Source organism: Doryrhamphus excisus, linkage group LG15 (genome assembly GCF_037039965.1).
Source record: "Doryrhamphus excisus strain RoL-2023G ecotype Guam linkage group LG15, RoL_Dexc_Guam_v1.1, whole genome shotgun sequence".
In the NCBI taxonomy this organism is placed as follows: Eukaryota; Metazoa; Chordata; class Actinopteri; order Syngnathiformes; family Syngnathidae; genus Doryrhamphus; species Doryrhamphus excisus.
In genome coordinates, this window is record NC_136371.1 from 3,055,509 (window position 1) to 3,076,475 (window position 20,967).

Sequence of the window (20,967 nt, forward strand, 5' to 3'; positions counted from 1 at the left end):
GGGCCTAAGAAGGTGCACTTCCCCACTTGTAAGCTAGAAGGAGCAATGTCGCTTTCACATTTCCGCGCGCGTTTGACACTGTCCTCGTCGCTCAACCTCCCCGGGATACCATAGAACCTGCAGGGTAGGAGGGAGGCAAGTGGACTCATTATAACTCCCGGCCTTTGGGATATTTACGTTCGCACTGACAACTCCAGGGAGCACCGCGCTGTTAAACCTGCCCCGTCAAGCAGCGAACCATATATTCGACATAGACGCAGAAGGTTAGTGACATTTGGCTCCATTTGGCTGATGTTTTATTCTTGGCTAATTAGCTTATCTGACTGCCCGGTAACCACCACTAACTAAACCTGTTTTTTCTACATTTATATATATTTATATCAACAGAAAGCAATTCTTCCACATCGGCTTCCAATGTGTTTGGTTAGGTGGCGTAATTTGTGGCGTAAGGCTAAAGCTAACTTAACACTTGCTAGCTGTTCCACTCGCGTGTGCTAAGTGTCGTCTTCACTTTGCTATGTTTCTATTCGAATATTTCACCACCTCCAAGCAGACAATGTAAGACTAGTGTCTGGATAAAATAATACATAATAATTCTAGAGGCCTTGCGTGTTCTTGTTTGTAGCCTTTTGATAAGCTGAATCGCTGCCAGTGGGAAACAGATGCTACCAGGATACATGCGTTGATATCGACCGGACAACCGGCATCTCCATCTTTGGTTAGACGAGAGGATGTGAGCAAATGGTGACTGACCGCCCCACCCAAAAATACATTTGGTGAACTAAGTTGGGACTATAATATTCACAGTATTGCTTCACTCGCCCGACTCCCAAAAAGCATCTTGTGCTATTTATTTTTCTTTTGTATTGATCGCTGTAAGTCATTTACATTATGACCGTGTGTGTGTGTTCTTCTGTTTAGGGTGGAGTAATGACAGTAAGGCTATAAAAGAAGGTCACAGGAGCACACTGGAGTACGAGTAGGCCAGTCAAGGATGCTGGAGGCAGATGCAGATACAGCAGGTGCAGGGGCGGCAGACAGGGATGCAGAGATGGAGAGCAGCGACTTGAGGGCAGAGGTGGTGCGACTGACTTTGGAGCTCCAGGAGGCCACGGAGGAGAAGCTGCAGGCCGCCCGCTATGGCCTCGTGGTGTTGGAGGAGAGTTCGGCTCTCAAGATCAAACATAGACAATTGGAAGAGGAGCATGAAACGCTCAAAGTGGAGCTACAGCAGCTCAAAGAGGTAGGGGGGGGACATTTTTTGAAAAATAACCACAATCATTCTTATACTTCTCTTTTGTCATATTCTTTGAATATAACAATAACAAAAATGTTATTGTTGAGTGTGTCTTGAGACAATTACATAGCTGTCAGAGATGCGTATTGACTTGCAGAACAGAAAGGCTTTGTTGCTTGCTCAGTCATTTTAGCTCTCCTAATGTGATGCTGGGGCATTAACTGCTAGTGAGGACGAGGAGGATTGTATGACACCGCACACTGTAGCCTCCATTATTGCATCCTTGTGCAATCATTAATAAATGCATTTTGCAGTATTCCTGAACCAGATTTTCAGCTATACCTCACAAATACCTTAGAATTAGAGTTAATCTAATTCCCATCATGCTGCTTCAGTTTGGGAATTGGGATTTTTTTGCCTATTTAAATGGGAAAAAACATGTCCCAAGATTATACGTATAATAAATAAAGCTCTTTATGATATAATGTGTGCAGTGCTAAAGAATGTGATTTATTTTAAAATATCTGGGCTGCTTATGTGCTTAGGCTTTGGTAGCAAGTGCTCATATGATGTCGATTAGGAACATTAACAAAGCTATGTCCACTTCCAGTCTCATTTCTTGGAACATCATTGTTCTATTGTTACTTAGCACAATGTGTTAGGTGTACCGCTTATGGCAAAATATGATTTATAAATGATCTTCTAGTTCTGCAATTGCTTCAACATGTAACAACATTTCTTACATTTACATTTGTTTACATCTTATTTGTATAAAGGCGTTTGCAGATTCTGTGAGTAGCCAGAAGCGAGCGGCTGCTGATGGAGAGTGCCGGGAGGAAAGTTTGTTGCAGGAGACGGCATCTAAGGAGGCTGCCATGGCAACACGCTTGGAAGAAGTCCAGTCGGAACTAAAACAAGCACGACTTGCCCTCGGCAATGCTCATGCAGAGATCGACAGGCTTGGGGTACTCTCAAATCAGCTAAAGAAGGTATGGCTTACAAATAATACTCCTGTTTGACTATGGCATACGTCTTATTAGTTGGATTACTGGTATTTATATGTTTAGCAAATTTTCTCAAACAAAACTATTATTAGTGCCCAAGTTGCAATGCTTTATTATATATATATATCTTGTATAATATGCATTTGTAAAGCGTGCATTTGTTGTTACTGATTTGATGGTGGCTCTTGTTCCACAGGATTGTGAGTGTCTGGACGCAGAGAAAGGGCACCTCAAGGATGAAATGAAGGAATATAAAGTGCGTGAACTGCGCCAGTTACAGGACAATGGAGAGCTGGAAGAAGAGAACACATCTCTTCAAAAACAGGTGTCTGTGCTGAAGGAAAATCAGGTGAGTTGTCACTCTAAATTATACAGGTACATGTAATACTGAAAGTACTGTTAATGATTACTGACTGTTTCATGTAAACCCCAGTATCTACACTGTTTACTGTATGCTAGTTTACATGTTGTCCTGCATGGCGGTGCAATTTAGTTTCTGTTTGAATGCAAAACTGCTGTGTTCATACTTTTTCTGCATCATATTGTGTGTTGATACAACTTCAGAACTTGCTTAATGCTGGCAGACCAACGCACCTATCATTTGGCTGAGAATTACTTCCAAACTAGTGCAAAAGGGAGACATTGTTAGCCTTAGTTAGTACTGTGACAATTGCAAAACTGTAATATATATTGTTATGTATATTAAGATAGTTGTGATTGATATGGAATAATTATAGGTTTGGGACATAATACACAAACATGTTACTCAAAACACCTTTTAATTTCAGGTTGAGTTTGAGTCGGTAAAGCTTGAGCTGACCCAAAAGAATGAGGAGCAGGAAGAGCTGCGGGCTCAGATGGAGGAAGCCGCCAGGCTGCGGGAGATCGCAGAGCGTCAGTTGGATGAGGCGCTAGAATCCTTGAAGGAGGAGAGGGAGCAGAAGAACAGTCTGAGACGGGAGCTTTCTGCCTTTACCCTAAGCCCCTTTGATTCTGTGGGCAACCTGGACCTCCATTTGGACCAGCTCGACAACAGCCAGGAGGACAGCCTGGCTGCACCGGGTGAGGGAGAGGACCGGGACAGGGGTATTGTCAATGCGCCCGGATCTGCACCCAATTCTGCTCATCCTCCTCAATCGAGGGGCTCCAAAAGTAATGGCGTCATGCCTCCTTACTCCACTCCACGCAACAGTGACGTATTCCTGCGTGCTCCGGCCTCCGGGCTGGTGTCTGACCTGTTGAGTGAGCTCCACTTTTCTGACAGTCAGAAACTTAAACAGCAACTCCTACAGGTAAGGAACCAGACATCAACCACTATTATTAAAACCACAAATTTGCGACTTGTTCCACCATCAATGTCTTGGAATTAGCGGTGACGGCAACGTGCAAATTCAACTCAAGGTAGTATTGGAGTTGTCCCAAAGGCAGAGGCCAAGCTGTTGGGTGTTGAATGCAGTTGTCAAGTTTAAATGGCACTTCAAACAATGGTGGGGATGTTGCCACGCCAGTAATTATGTCATTGCAGAAAGTTGTGAAGCTGTGTAGATGTGCTCTGATGTACCAGTTTTGCCTAATCTTGTATTATTGTGATCATAGAATAGCCAAGATGGCAATGCCTTTTCTTTTATTTTTAATTCGATGTGGTTTAAGCAGACAGGTTTTCATTATTCATTTGTTCTAAAAGGTCTGACGAGAACTGAAATGTTCGAAAACCAAAGAAAATTGGGGCTTTTGAAAACTGATTGTTAATGTTATATGTCTGTTTTCTTTAACATGAACCTATTTAAGAAGAATATTAACCGAAAAGGTTAGTTCATGTATTTTAATATAAAATGCATCTCTTCCATCTCAGTAGTGTTGCAAACAAAGACATTTCTATTTCCTGCTTTTAACCACGTCCGCTGTGCATTAGTGAATGTGAGAGAGACGCGTCATATCTATCATAGTCAGAATTTAATAATGCAATATTGCCAAACTAATTCAATTCTAGTGAAAAATTCAAGGATGTTGAAGATTATTGACCACATACCATCCCTCTCGGTTGAAGGAAATCTAATGGATGCAGCACTTAAAATGCGGGTTGGGTTGGTGAGCAGCAAACTGGCAGATGTTTGGAGTGTGGAGCTGAATGGGGTCAGCCACTGTTGCACATTAAAAATGCATGCATGTGTAAAGGTGGTTGGGGGAGAAATGTGTGTCACACAGAAGCCTCTTTGTCCTCTTGGTAATGGTTATTGGCCAATATTGTTTTTCACATAGAATATTCATCCATTTAGATGCCTTTTTTAGTTAATTGGTGGTGATAGGATTACTAATTCATTTTTTTATGGTTTATTCTTTTACTATCCTATTCCCTTAGTATTGTCTCATGTGTCATTCATTGGGAATTAATCATCATCATGTGTCAAATGGTTCTGAACTTTTCTTAAAGTTCATACAAGATATTAATGCTTATCTTTTTTTTGTTTGTGGACATAGGCTGAAAGAGAGAAATCAGGTCTTGCCAGCAAGGTGGAGGAATTGCAAATGCAGCTAGTGATGTCCAAGCAAGCACTGAGTCAGCAAGAGGACAAAGTTGGATCCCTCACCCAACAACTGGAGGCTATGCAGAGAAGCCAACAGCACAACCACGAGGCAGATGAAGGAGGGGACGAGGATACTAAGAATGGAGACCATAGTGACGTCGTCTTTGACTATGAGGTGGACACAAAGGGTAAGGAGGTGTTGGAGGCGCGTATGCGTTCAGCCAGTGAAGAGCTTCTGAAGCTGCGGGATGAACTGTCTCAGGCAGGAACTCGCTATAACACCCTTGAGCAACGATACAAACAGGAGAAGGATCGTTGGCGAACAGAGGCCCAAGAACTAGCTGACAAGATTCGCCAATGCATCAAGTCCAGCCGGCAGGACCAGGAGCGTATCAGTGAGCTGGAGATTGAGATTGGAGCCACGCGAAAAGTGGCCAGTGATTCCGAAGGTCACCTGAGCGTGGCTCAGGAAGAGCTGCTGGCCTTTTCCGAGGAGCTGTCCAACCTCTATCACCACATCTGTGTGTGTAACAACCTGACACCCAAACGGGTCACCCTGGACTATTACCGTGAAAGCGCCAGGATGCACGGTGGCGTTGGTGTGAGAAGACCACACATCTCCACCCAGCCAAACTCCCAGAAGAAGCCGCGAGCCAATGACATGTTCATCTCTAAAGCTGCCGCTTTGCAGTTTATGGGGGAGGTGGACAGTGCAGGATCTTCTACAGACTCCCCTCAATGCCCTGGTTCGCCCAACCTGGATTTCAGGGACCCCTCCAATGTAAGCAACCTGGTTGCAGTTATCAGATGCCAGATCAAACACCTCCGGGTAAGACAGTACTCCTCTTCAGAAACAGTATTTCAGATATTATTTGGGGTTGCGTTCTTCTTGCGGTCACCTCCCAAAACATGCTAGCTTAATTGGTTACTCCAAATTGTCCATAGGTATGAATGTGAGTATGAATGGTTGTTTGTCAATATGTGCCCTGTGATTGGCTGGCAACCAGTCCAGGGTGTACCCCGCCAAAGACAACTGGCATAGTCTCCAGCATACCCCGCGACCCTTGTGAGGATAAGCAGCATAGAAAATGAATAGATGGATTTGGCGTTGCATGACTGGTGCTTGAGTGTAAGTGAACTGAAATGTATTCACCGTGAATGGGGCGGGATTTTGCTGCGAGTGAAAGTGGTTGCAAAGTGCCCTACTGCAAAAGCTCAGCTCAGACTGTTAAATGGTGCTGAATAGCTTGTGTCTGCGCAAATCCAATTCCTTGTTGACACGTGGCTGTGTGGGTTTGAATGGATTGGATTATCGGGGTTAATCGTCGAGATGCAGCTTCTACCGGGTATTAAATGTTATGAGAAAGCAGCACGATTATCCTGCCATTTATGTAGTTTAGCACAGTTGATGTTTTCATATTTATTTTATGGTTGTTTCAGGTTTTTTTGGGCTCAGGTCAATTTTAATTAAATTTACAGATGTAATGGAAGACTATTCTCACCCCTCTATCAATCCACAAACAGGTGGCAGTGGACCTCTGTCGTCAGCGGGGTGCAATGCCTTACTCTGGGTTGAGTAGCGCTGTCGAAATGGAGAGAGATGCTGAAAGCCTGCTGGAGGAAGTACTGAAACTTAAGTCCCTTCTTAGCACCAAGAGGGAGCAGATCGCTACTCTCAGGACTGTCCTAAAGGCCAACAAACAGGTAACCACAGAAAGCAAGGAAACTGCTTTTCTCGTTCAATGTCAGCCACACATCCATTTGTTTACCTTTGACCATCTCACAAGGTCGTGTACTTCTAGTAAAAATATTGCGATTATGCTGGTTACTTGTTTTGTGAGCCTGGGCTGGCTGCTTTTATCTGTCCCTGAGGTGCACAGCACAGTATGTCTGGACGGAAAAACATCCTCACGAGGTATCATAACACATATTGCATAAAGCAGATAATGTCCTGTAAGCAATGTGCACTGTTATTGGTGCAAGTTCAAACCTGCCCTACCAACTGTGCAGTAAAATAAAATAAAATAATAGCTTTCATTTCTCTCACAGGATTAATAAAATATAAAATCTCTACCTATGTAAAGCATCTAGCATGTTCATTTGTCATTGAATTCCATTGAATTGGTGCTTCAATCATATCTAACTGTGCAATTATATTGTTTTTAATCAGACTGCTGAGTTGGCCCTGTCCAATTTAAAAACAAAGTACGAGACTGAGAAAACAATGGTGTCGGAGACAATGATGAAACTGCGGAACGAACTCAAAGCCCTGAAGGAAGATGCTGCAACATTCTCTTCACTCAGAGTCATGTTTGCTAGTCGGTAAGAATCACTTTATTTTTTTTTAAAATTAAAAACAAAATGTGAGGTATAGTTTAAAAAAAAATCAGAATCCAAAAAGTTATCATTGTTACTTACTGTATCTGTTAGTGATTTTCTTACTAATGGTCAACTTGTAGTACAGCTTTTTACTTTTTATTTTATTTATTTTTTTACTACCACTTGTGTAATAAGCTTATAATGCTTATTACGCCTGTGACAATCCACTAGTTCACGTGAAGATTACAAACCACATGCTCTGCCGTGTGCTGTCGGGGGAGGAGGCAAGTGCAGATTTGTCCCGCCAAGCACGGTCGTCTTAGCGAGGGAGAAGCCTTTTGTGAGCTGCAGTGCGGAGGGGGGGCATGGTACCACAGTAAAACCACATAACTGAACTGTGTAAACACTAACCTCATAGTAGAAGCCACTGTCATGTTGAAAGATCGGCGATAGTGTTTTTCATGAGTTGAAGTGAGACTGAAATGTTTGTCTTTTGTGAGCTCCAAAGAAGCTAGTAAATCCCCAGAAGCTTATTTGACCCTTCTTGCATTAAGAAGGTCAATTATGCTGTCTGGGCCCTGATCAGACTCTTATGAGCTGACATTTGATTATCTCTATGATTGATTTGAGCAGGGACTGTGGTCAAGGATTACTGTCGCCATGGACACAGACAAAGTTTAGTGATGAGCCTCTTGCTTGCTAAAGTTTTGTGGCTCCCTCTTGTGGATAAATGGCATTACTGTCTTTCAATAACAAGCTTGAATCTTGAAACATTAACCTTGCATGCAAATGTAAAAAAAAACAACTTTTGGGGACTGTTTGACATTTAATCTGTTTTAAATTTTTTATATTAACCACTAAATAAATAGGGCTGGGATTTTCCAGGTACCTCGTAATACAATGCGGTATGCTATCTATGTATCACAGTGTTGTACTACTATGGAGATACTGTAATTATTGATACAATGTACAGTACAGTTCATCTACTTGCACATGGGCAGCCAGAAAAAAAGTATTTGTCCTGCATTGAGTTGCCAGAGGACGTCTATTATTACCGTAAGAATAAAAAATATGTGTCATCAATAGGCTGAGGCTGTGATAAGCTGTCAACAGCTGTCAACAGCTTATCACAGTCCAAGTCTATTGATGAAACGTGTGTGTGATCGCTCACCTTTGACTTACATTGAAGTTTGACCATTCTACCATCTTTGTTTACACGTTTTGCCTGGCTCCAACTCCAAATGTGACAACTTTTTTATTTTTGGTAGAAGATGGAAAAACCTGCGCTGTTACAAAACTTGTCACTCAATTTATACTATATTAAGCAGGACAGATTTATATAAGAAGGATATTTTAATTATATTATTCTGTTAATTATGTTATTTACAACCCCCCCAAAAAATGATTAACTTCCCGTGATTAAGTATTACTCTAAAACAGGTGTCAACCTAAATTCAGGTTTGTGCCAAATAGTAACATTGTAACAACAGTAGCATTTGTTTCACACAATTAAAGCCAAAAAAAAAACAGTTTGTTCGGCCCTGCCAACAAGATTTCCCTTATTAATTTTTTCCATAAGTTGACAACCCTGCCGGTTAACTTAATTTTTTGTTGCTGACAAACTTGTGCTCCACACTTTAGTAGAGTAGTTGACAGTAACGCACGAGTGAGTTACTTTGCCAACGCACACTGACTTCTAAAGATGGAGAATGGAGACAGACACCAAAGAAGAAGGAAAGAGGGTGTTATTGGAATTATAATATATGATTCCACCAATGAGGCCTTCCAGAAGCTACTTACAGAACAGGGTGGATAGAAAAGAGTTGTCGTTTATTGCTTCGGTATCGGTAATACAGTGAAAATGAGGGGAAATGTGAGTTAAGTTCAGTTTGTGCCCCTAATTGTATGCTTGCGCTCCTAAAATTTCAAGTTGGTGCCGCACTGTGTTCCTGGTAAAAAAAAAAAAGCTAGTGTGGAACCCTGATGTACATGTGTTTATAGTGGCGTCTTCTCAATTGTTTTGTGTAAATAAGTGTCGCTGGGATTTGTGTGGAGTTGGAGCTGTTCCTTTTTCGAAATGAATCAAATTTCATTATATGATTTCGACTAAGTTAGTGGGCTATATTTATATTTCCTTACACTCCTACTGACATACAAAATAAACTTAAAAGCACAGATCCTAGTCAGTGGTTGAAGTGATACTTGGCATGTTTATGTACAGCTATCTCTGACATTGTGCTTTTTGCCTGCCTGTGCATGTTGCATCTTTTCATTGTTTGTGCGTCTGTCAGGTGCGACCAGTACGTTACCCAGCTGGATGAAATGCAGAGGCAACTGGCAGCCGCAGAGGATGAGAAGAAGACCCTGAATTCTCTGCTGCGCATGGCGATCCAACAGAAATTGGCTCTCACCCAGCGCTTGGAAGATCTGGAGGCCCCTCTGTCTCCTCACAGCTTGAACAGCAGCCCCCGTCGCTCCAGAGCCAAAGAGCTGGCCACCAAGTCAGGCCGCACGCCACGAAGCCCCCGCAGCAGCCCGGCCCGTCACCCCATGAGGAGCAGCCCACGAGCTAGTCCAGTTCTTGGGAGCAGCGTTCCTGCCATGGCCACACACCACTTGCGAGCTCTCACACGAAGCCTCCACACAAGCCCCGTAAGAACCCCCATCACTCTTTGTGCTGAGAAACCCATCCAGACAAGCAGCCGGTATCACAGTACCAAGGTTCTGCCCCGAGATGCCACGTTCATTAGAAGTCAGAGTGTCAGTGATGTATCTCATTCAGAACTAAGTGCTGGTTACTCCCGCACACGAAAGACCTCCATAAGCTCTGTGAGCAGCGAGGCAGCGGTTCAAACAAACACCCACACTGGTGATCCAACAAAGGCCGCATCATTCCGAAGAGCTTCATTCCCTTCACGGCAAGACACTTTCATCACAAATCGTGCCATGTGTGTACCTTTCTCCAGGACAAAGTCATCTTCACCTTCTTCTGTACAAAATTTAACCACAACTAAAACTTTGCATGCTTATCCTAACAGAAATGAAGCATGGGGTGAGAATAAAGAAGCTCCTAATTTGAAACCCAAATCTGATAATTCTGTGCGAAGAAAGCAGCCAATGGCTCCCGGGCATAAATCTGTACAGTCGGGAGCAGCACCTTCTAATGCCCATCAGTCAGACATGCGCTTGGCTTATTTGGATGCTAAATATCCAAAGAACCCGACAACCACACCTAGCGATGTTCGCAACTCATCAGGTAGGAGCAGGATGTCTGGCGTCTGTAGACAGGCCGCCGATGCCCGTACACGCGAGGGCCCCTCCGCGAGGGCCCGCAGCGCCCAGTCTAGATCGTCTCGTAGGCGATGAGGTCAAGTGTGTAAATAAAGCAGTTAGCGTGGAAAAATGATGAAACATTTATTTGTATTTGCTGACAAACAGTTCATGGTCATTTGAGTTAATTACACATGTAACAGTGAGCATTACTAACCATATATTTTTCTGTCTGTCTTCCATCCTGTTTCTATAGCGCTGAAACACTCCTCCATTACTCCAAACCCTTTCTTCTCCACAAGGACCCGTCTTCATGTTGAGTCCCTGGTTCCCTCCTCCCTACCCGACTCAAGACATCCTGTTCATCTTAGATGTGGTGCTGCATTCCCCCACACTTCCTCCAGAAACGTGGATTTTAAAAAAGTAAAAATGCAACTCTCATCCAACTCTCTTGCATGCAGCCTGGAGATGGATGAAGAGGGAACAAATGTGCTGCTTATTATGTGAAGTCCTTGGTTGTGTCTTCCATGTTCAACTTCCATGTGGCGTTGATCAAGGCTATGTATGTGTCGTCACCATTGACAGTATTTATTCCGCAGTCCATTGTGTTTGCTGTCTTTTTGTTTAAACCTCTCTTTGAAGACTGTCTTTGCAATCTTGCCTTTTGTCTGCCCAGGGCTTCTGGTGTGTTTTGGGGTCAATCAGCAATGAGATTATCCTCTTGACACCCGGGTCAATGTGTTTTACTTAACAATGCAGCCTTACCGACATACTCCTTGCCTGTAGCCAGCTTGTTATTGGTCCTGGGGGCTCCTCCCTTGCTGAAGCATTTCGGTCACACTCCCATTTTTCAAATTGTTTAGATGTGTTTGGTCTTGTGACAGTGGCCTGACCAACACAACTTTTAACACACACTTATTTCCTTTGATGGAAATAATCAGCCATAAGTACCCCACCTCAGGTCAAAAGACAAATATTTATGATACGTGATTTGGAAAATCTTGGATGTGCATTTATTTTATAAACTATGCAGACAAAATCAGGACAGCGTATGCTTTCATTTCCATCTGTGAAGTCCTGTTGATAAAATTGTGAATGAGCCGTCATGCAAGGTGGATCAATAGTAATCACAGTATTCAATTTCTTTACTGAATTCCAATGACTCAGTTGATAATATACAATGTTTTTCAAGCAGTAACAAAGTGTGTCTTACTTAGTGTAAGTTCGAGTAGTAAAACATAATATTTTAGAGAGCTCCATTAAACATAAAGCATGGGCCCTCTGTTGCAAAGAAAGGACATAGTGAAAAATAATGCAGTAAAATACACATGATATTGTGTAGACATAAATTAGCCATTGTTCAAATGTATTGGATAGAGTAGATTGATACATGTCCCCTGTAATTATTATACTTTAAATTTCGATTTATGATCCTACTCGGCATTCAAAACATTTAAAATCACTAAAACCTATTCATTCAAGATCATATTCATGCCTCAAATTGTTTTGTAGAGGCAACTAGTTTTTGTGCCTTTTGTTTTGATTTTTTTTTTCTGCTGTTTTTTTTTTGCTGTGTCCGTCACTGGAACTTTTGTCACTTCCTTTTGTAAGTGCAGTGTGAAGTGAATGCCACATGTTCCACTTTAGCACGCATGCCAACACATACAATATGTGAGGGGTTCTATCAATACCTTTGTTTTAAACTACTATTGTCGTCATTGCACTAAGAAGCTAGGAACTGTCGCCGCAACTGTTGATTATCAATCAATATCTGCATCATGGGGCAGTATGTTGAAAAACCTTTTAAGTACCTTTAAGTACTTGTTACACTGGAAGGTTATTAATTTGAAGGATTTAAATTAATTATGATCAAGAAAGTGACAGAATATTTTCACTTTGTAACTCGGGCAATGACATGAAACGAATGGTCTCCATTTATTTGTTTTTTTTTTAGTTGTTGATCGGTATTATGTTTTAAAAACAATGTTTGGGAGAGACTTGAGTGCATTCTGTGCAACCTTAGCTAAAAGGTCAACTGTTTTAAGAGAATATTGTTTTACTCGCAAGGTTGTAAATTGATTTCTCAATCTATTTAATTGAAACGGTATAATTTAATTTTTATTGTTGTGGGTGTAAAAAAAACCAACTGTATTTATGTGGTATGCTTTCTGTGTACTTTGCTCCAGCCCATGTCATGCACACACTCCGGATCTTTTTTTATGCCTCATGTTCTGTAAGCCAGTTTTGTTTTGAAGAATAAATGAAAACACTGTACAGCAACTTTATTTTTGTGTCACTTAGACTTACTTGAGTTGGAAGACTGTAAATCTACGAAGGCTTAAGCTAGAAAACTGCAAATAATGCAGTGGGTTTTGTGCCATGGTTTGTTTACATATTTGATTGGCTGCAAGACCGGACGACACGCCCCTGAATTTTTAAGGGGCGTGGTTATATTGACTCGAGGGTCTATTTTCCCTCGCTTGTTGTTGACCTACATCTCGAACAAACCTTAGCAAGTTACTGTACGCAAAGATGTCTTGTAAACTCGTCAGCACGTCGTTAACCCGCACATTATGGACCGCAGGAAACAGAACCCCTCCTCTTGCAAGGTCGCCAAAACTAAACAGCATGTTTATCACGCACGGAGTGTGCACTGGGCAAAACCCGCAGGGCCACGACGGCACAAAAGAAGAACCTAGTTGCTTCAGCGGGCCGAGTGGCGACGTGCCACAGTGCAGGCAGCCGCCCGTGAGAGCCACCGCTGCGGCCAGACAGCTGCCAGAGGAGCCCGCTGGCGTTCCCGGTATGACCGCCGTGAGAAGACGGTCATACGCTTCCAACGCTGCTCCACTGGATCAAAAGTCTTACCTGTGGGCTCGTTATAATGAGCTGAGACGTATGGTTCACGGTAAGGAAAAGTGCAATGGTGACATTTTAATATCTCTCACGTGCACATCTCAGTCAACACGTTTGGATCATTTTCATGGATCATATTCATCTCTCGAAATAACCTTACCAACAGTCCTATCGTCATTTTTCTCAGGATGAAGTTCCACTCGGCGTGTTTTGTATATCAAATAAAAGCTAAATGCAAGTTAGGAAGTTTACCAGCAACCTCTCACTAGTTCCTAAAACGCAGATGTTAGCAAAACACAGCTAAGCTAACTTGTTTACTTGTCTTCCAAATCGCTAAATGCATTACATTTACCTGTAGTTTGTTTGAAAGATCTTTTTTTAAATCTTTTTTTTAATTATCAGGTTGTCCATCAAATTTAAAGTGGAAATATTTTCAGGCGTTTCATGCAAAAGCTCTGATAAATACCTAAATGTGTGTATAGTGACATGTAAAGCTGTCATTGCGTTAAGTGTTATATGGCAGTGCTTAACATTTTGTCAAACTTCTGTGGTTACAAATAAAAGCAAAATAAAAAACATACAACGTGAATATACTGACTTAACATTGTCCTCCATGTCATTTTAATCCAAAATGACAGAACAACAACAGCAACACAAGTGGTTTCATGCATAAGGACGCCTGGAGGTGACAAAAACACAATATAAGGATTTGTTGTCATAAAAACTATTAACTTTACTTCCCTGTATGTGTATTATCCTCACTGGCATGCAGCAAAGACCCTTGCAACTGCTATAACATACTAGTCCGTGTAACTGCAACATAGGTAGTATTTGATAATATACTGGAAAAGTGATTTCTGGTACACTTGTGAATACTTTATTAATTAAACTCTCCTCAACTGAATTATCTTAAAATCTGGTGACTTTATGACTGTATAGTATGACTCCCGGGAAGTCAAGCCAAAGTCTGGACGATGCATGTCTACCTGCAGCCCTCATTGAGTTGTCCCCAGTGGGCATTGACCCCCCCCCCCACAGTATTATCTCAGAAGCTGATTAGAAGCTTTCTGCCTTTCTGTATTGGCTGCTTGCTTGTCAAAAACAACGAAGCAATAAAATCAATTGACAAGTACAAATTATGCAACTTCTTTCGCCAGGAACTCCAAATTGAATAATGTTTACAGGTTTGTGTTTTGTTTGTGGTAAACTATTAAGCTGTATTTAACCCGCTACTTCTCCACTATCAGATCTCATTCCGCCAGGCGCATGCAAGTCCCTCAACTCGTCCACCATCTACGCCAACAACGAGGTCAGCTTGGCCGAAGTGGACATCTACGGCTTTGACTACGACTACACGCTGGCTCTGTATTCCAATGCTCTTAACACAATGATTTACAACACAGCCAGGGACTTCCTGGTTGAACACTTCAAGGTGTGTGTCTCAATTCAGTGATTTCAGTTATGCAACTTTAAAAGTCCTACTGAAATAAATGCATCGCTTTTCCCCCCCTTCTGCTACCACAAGTACCCCGAGGGTATCCTCAGTTATGACTACATTCCTAACTTTGCAGCACGGGGGCTTCACTATGACATTCAAAAGGTACGTGCTTTTACATTGCTAATAATATTGTTTATATTTCTTTGAACCGCTAGCCTTTTCAGTGGCATTACTTCTCCTCTTCAGGGTCTCCTGATGAAGATTGACGCTTTCCATTACATTCAAACAGGAACAGTATATCGGTGAGAAGTGATGCTATCACTGTTTAGAGAAAAAAGACTTCATTTTACAAGAAAAAGTATTTTATTTGGCAGCTATAACAAAAACTAACATGTTATGAAGTTACTATGCTTAATATAACTTGACTTAAATTGGATTTTGACATTGCCGCTGTAGTCGCGTGTGTGCTAATATTTCAATATTTTCATGATATCAGTGGTCTGAAGCCAATCCCAGATGAGGAGGTCCTCAATCTCTATGGAGGAAGTTACCATATTCCGCTGCAGCAGGATAGTGGCTTTTATGGAAAGGTGATTTGTGTTTTTATTCATATTTCGGGATGTCTTATAATATTGACCAGCCATCAATATGAGCTAGTTTTCCTTTTATACAGCTAATCTAATACCACACCTCAGGAAGACTCACCGGGAGTCGCACCTAGCTAGTGTACAAAATAATAAGTGACCAGTGTGACTGGAAAATAATAAAATTACCGAGCTATGACCAGTTTATGATTTCACTCCTGGTATATGTCCAGTGCACAATTTTTATACACAATTTACAGCTTTCTCAGAGACAATGTTTTTAAAATACTGTAATATTGTACATGTCCTCAGTAAGGACAAAAAAGATCCACTGTCTTTGTCTATGACCATACAGCTATAATTATTATTTTCATTTAAGTAAGAACCCTATGGATTTTGAACACTGGCTGACAGATGGTGGAGGTTTTTGATACAAAATGTCAACATTTCAGTTTTAATCCCCGTTTGGCCATGTTTTGAGGATTTAAAATTGGAACCCTCCTCTGAGATTCCATTCATTTGGCTTGTATGCTTACATAAGTGATCAGTCATTCTATGAATCTCATTTGCTCCATTGTTGTCATGAAACAGCAGGACTGTGGGGATTTACAACAACATGCATACCAAAAAATAATTAACTGTCCATGTTTGCAGTGCAAAGAGAAAGTATAACAACAACTAATAATAATAATAATAATAATAATAATAATAATAATAACGGGTTGTCCATTATTTGCAACAGGGCCCTAAGGTGAAACAGTTCATGGACATCTTCTCTATCCCGGAGATGACGCTTTTGGCTGTGGCAAATGACTTCTTCATCACCAACGACATTGATTATGATCCAGTTCATCTTTCCAAAGATGTCTCTGTAAGTATCACCTCCTCTAGGGTTAGGGTTAAAATCCTATACGTCTGATCAGTGCAGATATTCGGTTTCAGAGACGGAATTGATTAGATTTGGGAATTTGCTTAGCATTTGCAGTAGCACCACTGTCTATTCAACTTCCTGTGTCACAGCAAAGCCCTTATTGATTAACACGGAGACACAGGAGTCAAAGAACCACTGGTTGTAACTGGTTTGGACTAAAATGGTGACTAGTTACTGGCCAATGCAATAATTGGTAAGTTGTGCTTATGGAACATTTCCCCTTGTCTCCTTCAGGAAGCCATCGGCATGGTCCACCTCAAAGGCTTTATGTACAAATGGATCATGCAAGACCTTGGTAGGACTCTCGACTATGAACTATGACAAATTTGCCTCTTGACCAAGTTTTCTTTTGTCTGTGTAGACAAGTACATCCTCAGAGGAGAGGAGACTGAGGCAGTTTTACACCAACTCGTCAGTCAAGGAAAGAAACTCTTCCTCATCACCAACAGTCCCTTCAGCTTTGTGTAAGTGCTGTGCGTCTGGACTCACAACTATTCGGCCATGGTTTGGAGTGCATGTTTATTTTCTGTAAAGGGATAAAGGAATGACGCACATGGTAGGAAACAAGTGGAGGGACTTCTTTGACGTCATCATTGTGCAGGCAGACAAACCCCACTTCTTCACAGACTGTATCAAGTAGGTGGAATGTAATGTAGTTTAGATTCTACTTTGGCTTCTACTTTATATTATGCTGCTTCTGTATTCTTGCAGACCCTTTAGACGCCTAGATGGGAATGGAGACCTTCGGTGGGAAAAAATCAGCAGTTTGGACAAAGGTCACATCTACAAACAGGTGATTGTTTATCTACTGCAGGGGTCTCAAACTCAATTTACTTGGGGGGCACTGGAGCTAGGGTCTGGGTGAGACTGGGTTTTCAAAAAAAACAACCAAAAAACGCATTTATTAAAAACAGAAAAATGAATAAACTTTGCTTTGGTTCCGATTTTCTACAAGAAAAGTTCTGATAAAACATTCCACTGTTCTCAAATATCTTACTAATTTTTCTACACAAAATAAGATGAAAAATAAATAAACAAATCAAGAATAAAGAAAATCAATCAATCAGTAATAAATAAATAAATATAATAATAATAATAAAACGGCAAATAATAAAAACTTAAGAAACCACATATAGTTGGTGGGTAGACTATTTTTTTCAGATTAAAATGAACAAAGCATTATTAGAGCCCTGTAGACATGACAAAACACAACTATAGTCACATTTGTACTCTTTATTTACAACATATTGCGCAACTGCAGGGTCTTGAGACACATGCTAACTCGCAAACTAGAGAGCTAGCGACCTAAACGGTAGCCTTCAAGTTATTTCCTTTAAACTTAAATAGCCAAAAACTTACCACTTCCACACAGATAGGGAGGATAACTATTAACAGTTATTTAACCTTTAACATGAACATTAATCAAACGTAATAATTTTTTCTGGGTACATGATACCATACAGCATCCATATCAAACATTAAACTTTCATATCAAGGCGGGGGCCTCAAACTAGTGTCCTGCGGGCCAGATTTGGCCCGCGGGCCGCGTGTTTGGGGCCACTGAGCTACTGTATTTATGTGTGTCCGGATGAGTTGGTGACTTTTAGGTGGAGCTCAGCAATGTGGTGCCCCCACATCACATAGAGAAAGACTAACCGGCTTGTTTCTCTGGTCTCTGGTTTTTGCAGGGAAACCTGTTTGACTTTCTCAGGTTGACCGGCTGGCGAGGGTCAAAGGTTCTTTACTTCGGAGACCATCTCTACAGTGACTTGGCTGTGAGTGTCGAAGCATCATTTGTCCTCTGTTGCAGGGTTAAACTTTCAACACTAGAGGGCAGTACAGGCTGTGTTTACAAATTGCTTTTCTAATTGTGCCACTTCTATTGGACTAATGTTACTGCGTGACAGGACCTGATGCTGCGACATGGCTGGCGTACAGCCGCCATCGTACCGGAACTGGAACATGAAACCAAAGTTGTAAGCACAGAGCGGTATGCCCTCAGCCTCACGTGGCTGCAGGCCCTCACCGGCCTGATGGAGCGGTTGCAGGTGAGACGGTCAAATCCAAATGTGGAGGAGTTAGAAGTCCTTCACAGCTGGTTCTTCAAAAGCAACTTGAAAGACTACAAAATGTTCTCACCAATGAATGATTGGATTATTTTGGGGCGTGTAGATACACCGTGATGCAGAGTCAAAACGTGTTTTTGAGGAATGGCAGAAGGAGCGAGAGGAACTCCGGTGAGAGAAATCATCTCCCATCAGCTAGGAAGCTACCTTTTTAAAGTTGAAAAACATGATTGAACTTTTTTTTGTTGTCCCAGGGTGATGACAAAGAACTTGTTCAACCCTCAGTTTGGCAGCATCTTCAGAACGTGCCACAACCCCACGTACTTCTCCAGACGCCTGTCTCGCTTCTCAGATGTCTACATGGCCTCCATCAGTTGCCTTCTGAACTACGACCTCTCGCACACCTTTTACCCACGTCGCACTCCTCTGCAGCACGAGGCGCCGCTGTGGATGGATCAGCTCTGCACCGGCTGTCTGAAAACACCTTTTCTGGAGGAGATGTCCCACATACGATGAGTTCCGCAGCACAGATGAGTTTGGTTCATACTTGATTGCCGTATGTGAAGCAAGGTGGTACAAAACTGCGCATAGTAACCAGTATAGCGAACAAAATACACGAAGCAGCCTGCAGAAAGCATACTGTGTGGGCTGATATTTAATTTTTTTTAAACATAAATACGCACAATAGGCTGAATTGCATCCAGCACATATGCCGACATTGCATGTGCAGTTCACTTTTTAGACCGAAGCAGCCTCGATATACTCTGACTAGTACAGGGGTCTCAAACTCAATTTACTTGGGTGCCACTGGAGCTCGGGTCTGGGTGAGACTGGGCCGCATCAGGTTTTCCCAAAAAAAAACCAAAAAAAAAATACATTTATTAAAAACAAAAAAATTAAAAAAACTTCTGAAAAAAAGCTCTGATAAAACATTCCACTGTTCTCAAATATCTTACTTTTTATTTTTCTATACAAAATAAGATGAAAAATAAATAAACAAATCAAGAATAAAGAAAATCAATCAATCAGTAATAAATAAATATAATAATAATAATAAAATGGCAAATAATAAAAGCTTAAGAAACCACATATAGTTGGTAGGTAGACAAATTATTTTTTTCCAGATTAAAATTAACAAAGCATTATTAGAGCCCTGTAGACATGACAAAACACGACTATAGTCACATTTATACTCTTTTTTTTTTTTTTTTTTTTTTTTTTTTATTTACAACATATTGCGCAACTGCAGAGTCTTGAGACACATGCTAACTCGCAAACTAGAGAGCTAGCGACCTAAACGGTAGCCTTCAAGTTATTTCCTTTAAACTTAAATAGCAAAAAACTTACCACTTCCACACGGATAGGGAGGATAACTATTAACAGTTATTTAACCTTTAACATGAACATTAATCAAACGTAATAATCTTTTCTGGGTACATGATACCATACAGCATCCATATCAAACTTGAGCGGGCCGCGCTAACATTAAACTTTCATATCAAGGACGTGGGCCTCAAAATAGTGTCCTGCGGGCCACATTTGGGCCGTGTGTTTGATACCCCTGGACTAGTACATGAAGGAACGCACACGGGGGAAGTAGCTTTTAGCTTCATTTATTGATCAGAAATGTCAACAGTCATGCAAGTGTATTTGTGTTCACTCGGTAGCTAGTAACTAGATTTACAATAAGCATTGACTATATTTGCTATAAGCACCTTTTGGATGTCAACTGCAAGGAGTAAGTGTTACATGTAATGCATTATTGCATTGGATGAGAGTGTTAAGTACGTAGAGTTTGCTTTAAGGCCACAATCATGCACTCTTACATCCATTGCTATGTATGGCTTTGCCAACGCAATATTTGTCTTTTAAATGTGAGTACCAAATGTTGTCAGTGGCATTGTAGCTCATCTCATGAATGTATGTTTCAATAAAACGGCCTACATATCATGTTACAGGTTATGAAATATGATTGCATTTTACTCGGGACTAGGAAATTCACTTAGAAGAGTGCTCAAAAGCACCCCTGGAAGCACACTCATCACAAACAATGTTCATATTTAGAATGAATTATTACTTACCAAAGTGAAGATGATGGTCTTCTGAGCAGAGGTGTGCTTGAGTCTGAGCTTTGTTTTTTGGGGAGCGGTTGTACATATGGGTTGGATGTCTAAGGTGGTCCAGTTTTCTTCCATTCATCTCATTGGTTGCTTGGTTGCTAAGCAGCACAGCATCCATTCATTTGCCGCTCTACTCTGCACAACAAACTCATTCACTTCACCAACCTGCGAGAAGACGGCAGCTAAGGTAGCGTTCTCTGCATGCTGCTCTGCTCTGGTACTTTGCTAGGTTTTTTCTCATTTGTATATACAGTATATACTATAATATCATATGTACTGTATATACACACACACATGCTGTATGTATATATTTATATGTATATCATTTATTTTCTATGCTGCTTATCATCACTAGGGTGGCAGGTATGCTGGAGCCTATCCCAGCTGTCATTGGCGACTGCACTGGTTGTCTTGAATGCCTGATATAACTAAAGGTACGTTTCTTTGGACATATATGGGTTCCTCCAGATATGATGATAACATAGATACCTCATCAGAGTTTAAGTTAAGCGATGATATCTATCAACTTCCATGGTTTTCTTGATTTTTCCAAAATTACTTATGTTGTTACATGAAGAATTATAACATTGTATTTCCCAAACAAAATTACTCTTATG

The 20,967-nt window shown here is 41.3% G+C and overlaps 4 protein-coding genes across 7 annotated transcripts in view; all 4 read left to right on the forward strand.

The window, feature by feature from the left end:
• Window positions 1-45: 45 nt before the first annotated feature.
• On the forward strand, window positions 46-12,632 carry LOC131104418 (protein bicaudal D homolog 2). Of its 2 annotated transcripts, none has more exons than XM_058051568.2 (10): window positions 46-263; window positions 922-1,243; window positions 2,014-2,226; window positions 2,438-2,590; window positions 3,030-3,533; window positions 4,720-5,595; window positions 6,291-6,470; window positions 6,937-7,088; window positions 9,377-9,737; window positions 10,612-12,632. In XM_058051568.2, exons 2-10 carry the CDS (start codon window positions 995-997, stop codon window positions 10,615-10,617), a joined length of 2,694 nt encoding a protein of 897 aa, XP_057907551.2. In that variant the 5' UTR covers window positions 46-263; window positions 922-994; the 3' UTR covers window positions 10,618-12,632. The 2 variants fall into 2 exon arrangements, with proteins under 2 accessions (XP_057907551.2, XP_078652691.1); XM_078796565.1 differs by lacking the exon at window positions 46-263 and adding an exon at window positions 655-744.
• A 142-nt stretch (window positions 12,633-12,774) lies between these two features.
• nt5dc2 (5'-nucleotidase domain containing 2) lies at window positions 12,775-20,506 on the forward strand. Its single transcript, XM_058051590.2, has 14 exons — window positions 12,775-13,263; window positions 14,459-14,643; window positions 14,737-14,811; window positions 14,896-14,951; window positions 15,146-15,239; window positions 15,976-16,104; window positions 16,399-16,459; window positions 16,526-16,628; window positions 16,699-16,800; window positions 16,876-16,957; window positions 17,853-17,939; window positions 18,072-18,212; window positions 18,337-18,401; window positions 18,485-20,506. The coding sequence occupies exons 1-14, from the start codon at window positions 12,888-12,890 to the stop codon at window positions 18,744-18,746; spliced, it is 1,818 nt and encodes a 605-aa protein (XP_057907573.2). The 5' UTR covers window positions 12,775-12,887; the 3' UTR covers window positions 18,747-20,506.
• aurkaip1 (aurora kinase A interacting protein 1) overlaps window positions 18,960-20,967 on the forward strand; it is a 62,403-nt gene continuing 60,395 nt past the window's right edge. Inside the window, exon 1 of the mRNA XM_078796859.1 lies at window positions 18,960-18,969. The gene's annotated coding sequence lies outside the window, so the exon portion shown is untranslated. The remainder of the gene's footprint in view (window positions 18,970-20,967) is intronic.
• Window positions 20,505-20,967, forward strand: part of rap1gapa (RAP1 GTPase activating protein a) — a 58,563-nt gene continuing 58,100 nt past the window's right edge. Inside the window, exon 1 of one of the 3 annotated variants that reach the window (XM_078796855.1) lies at window positions 20,505-20,537. The gene's annotated coding sequence lies outside the window, so the exon portion shown is untranslated. Of the gene's footprint in view, window positions 20,538-20,712; window positions 20,785-20,967 lie in introns of those variants that run through there. The other 2 variants (XM_078796856.1, XM_078796850.1) reach the window with 2 other exon arrangements.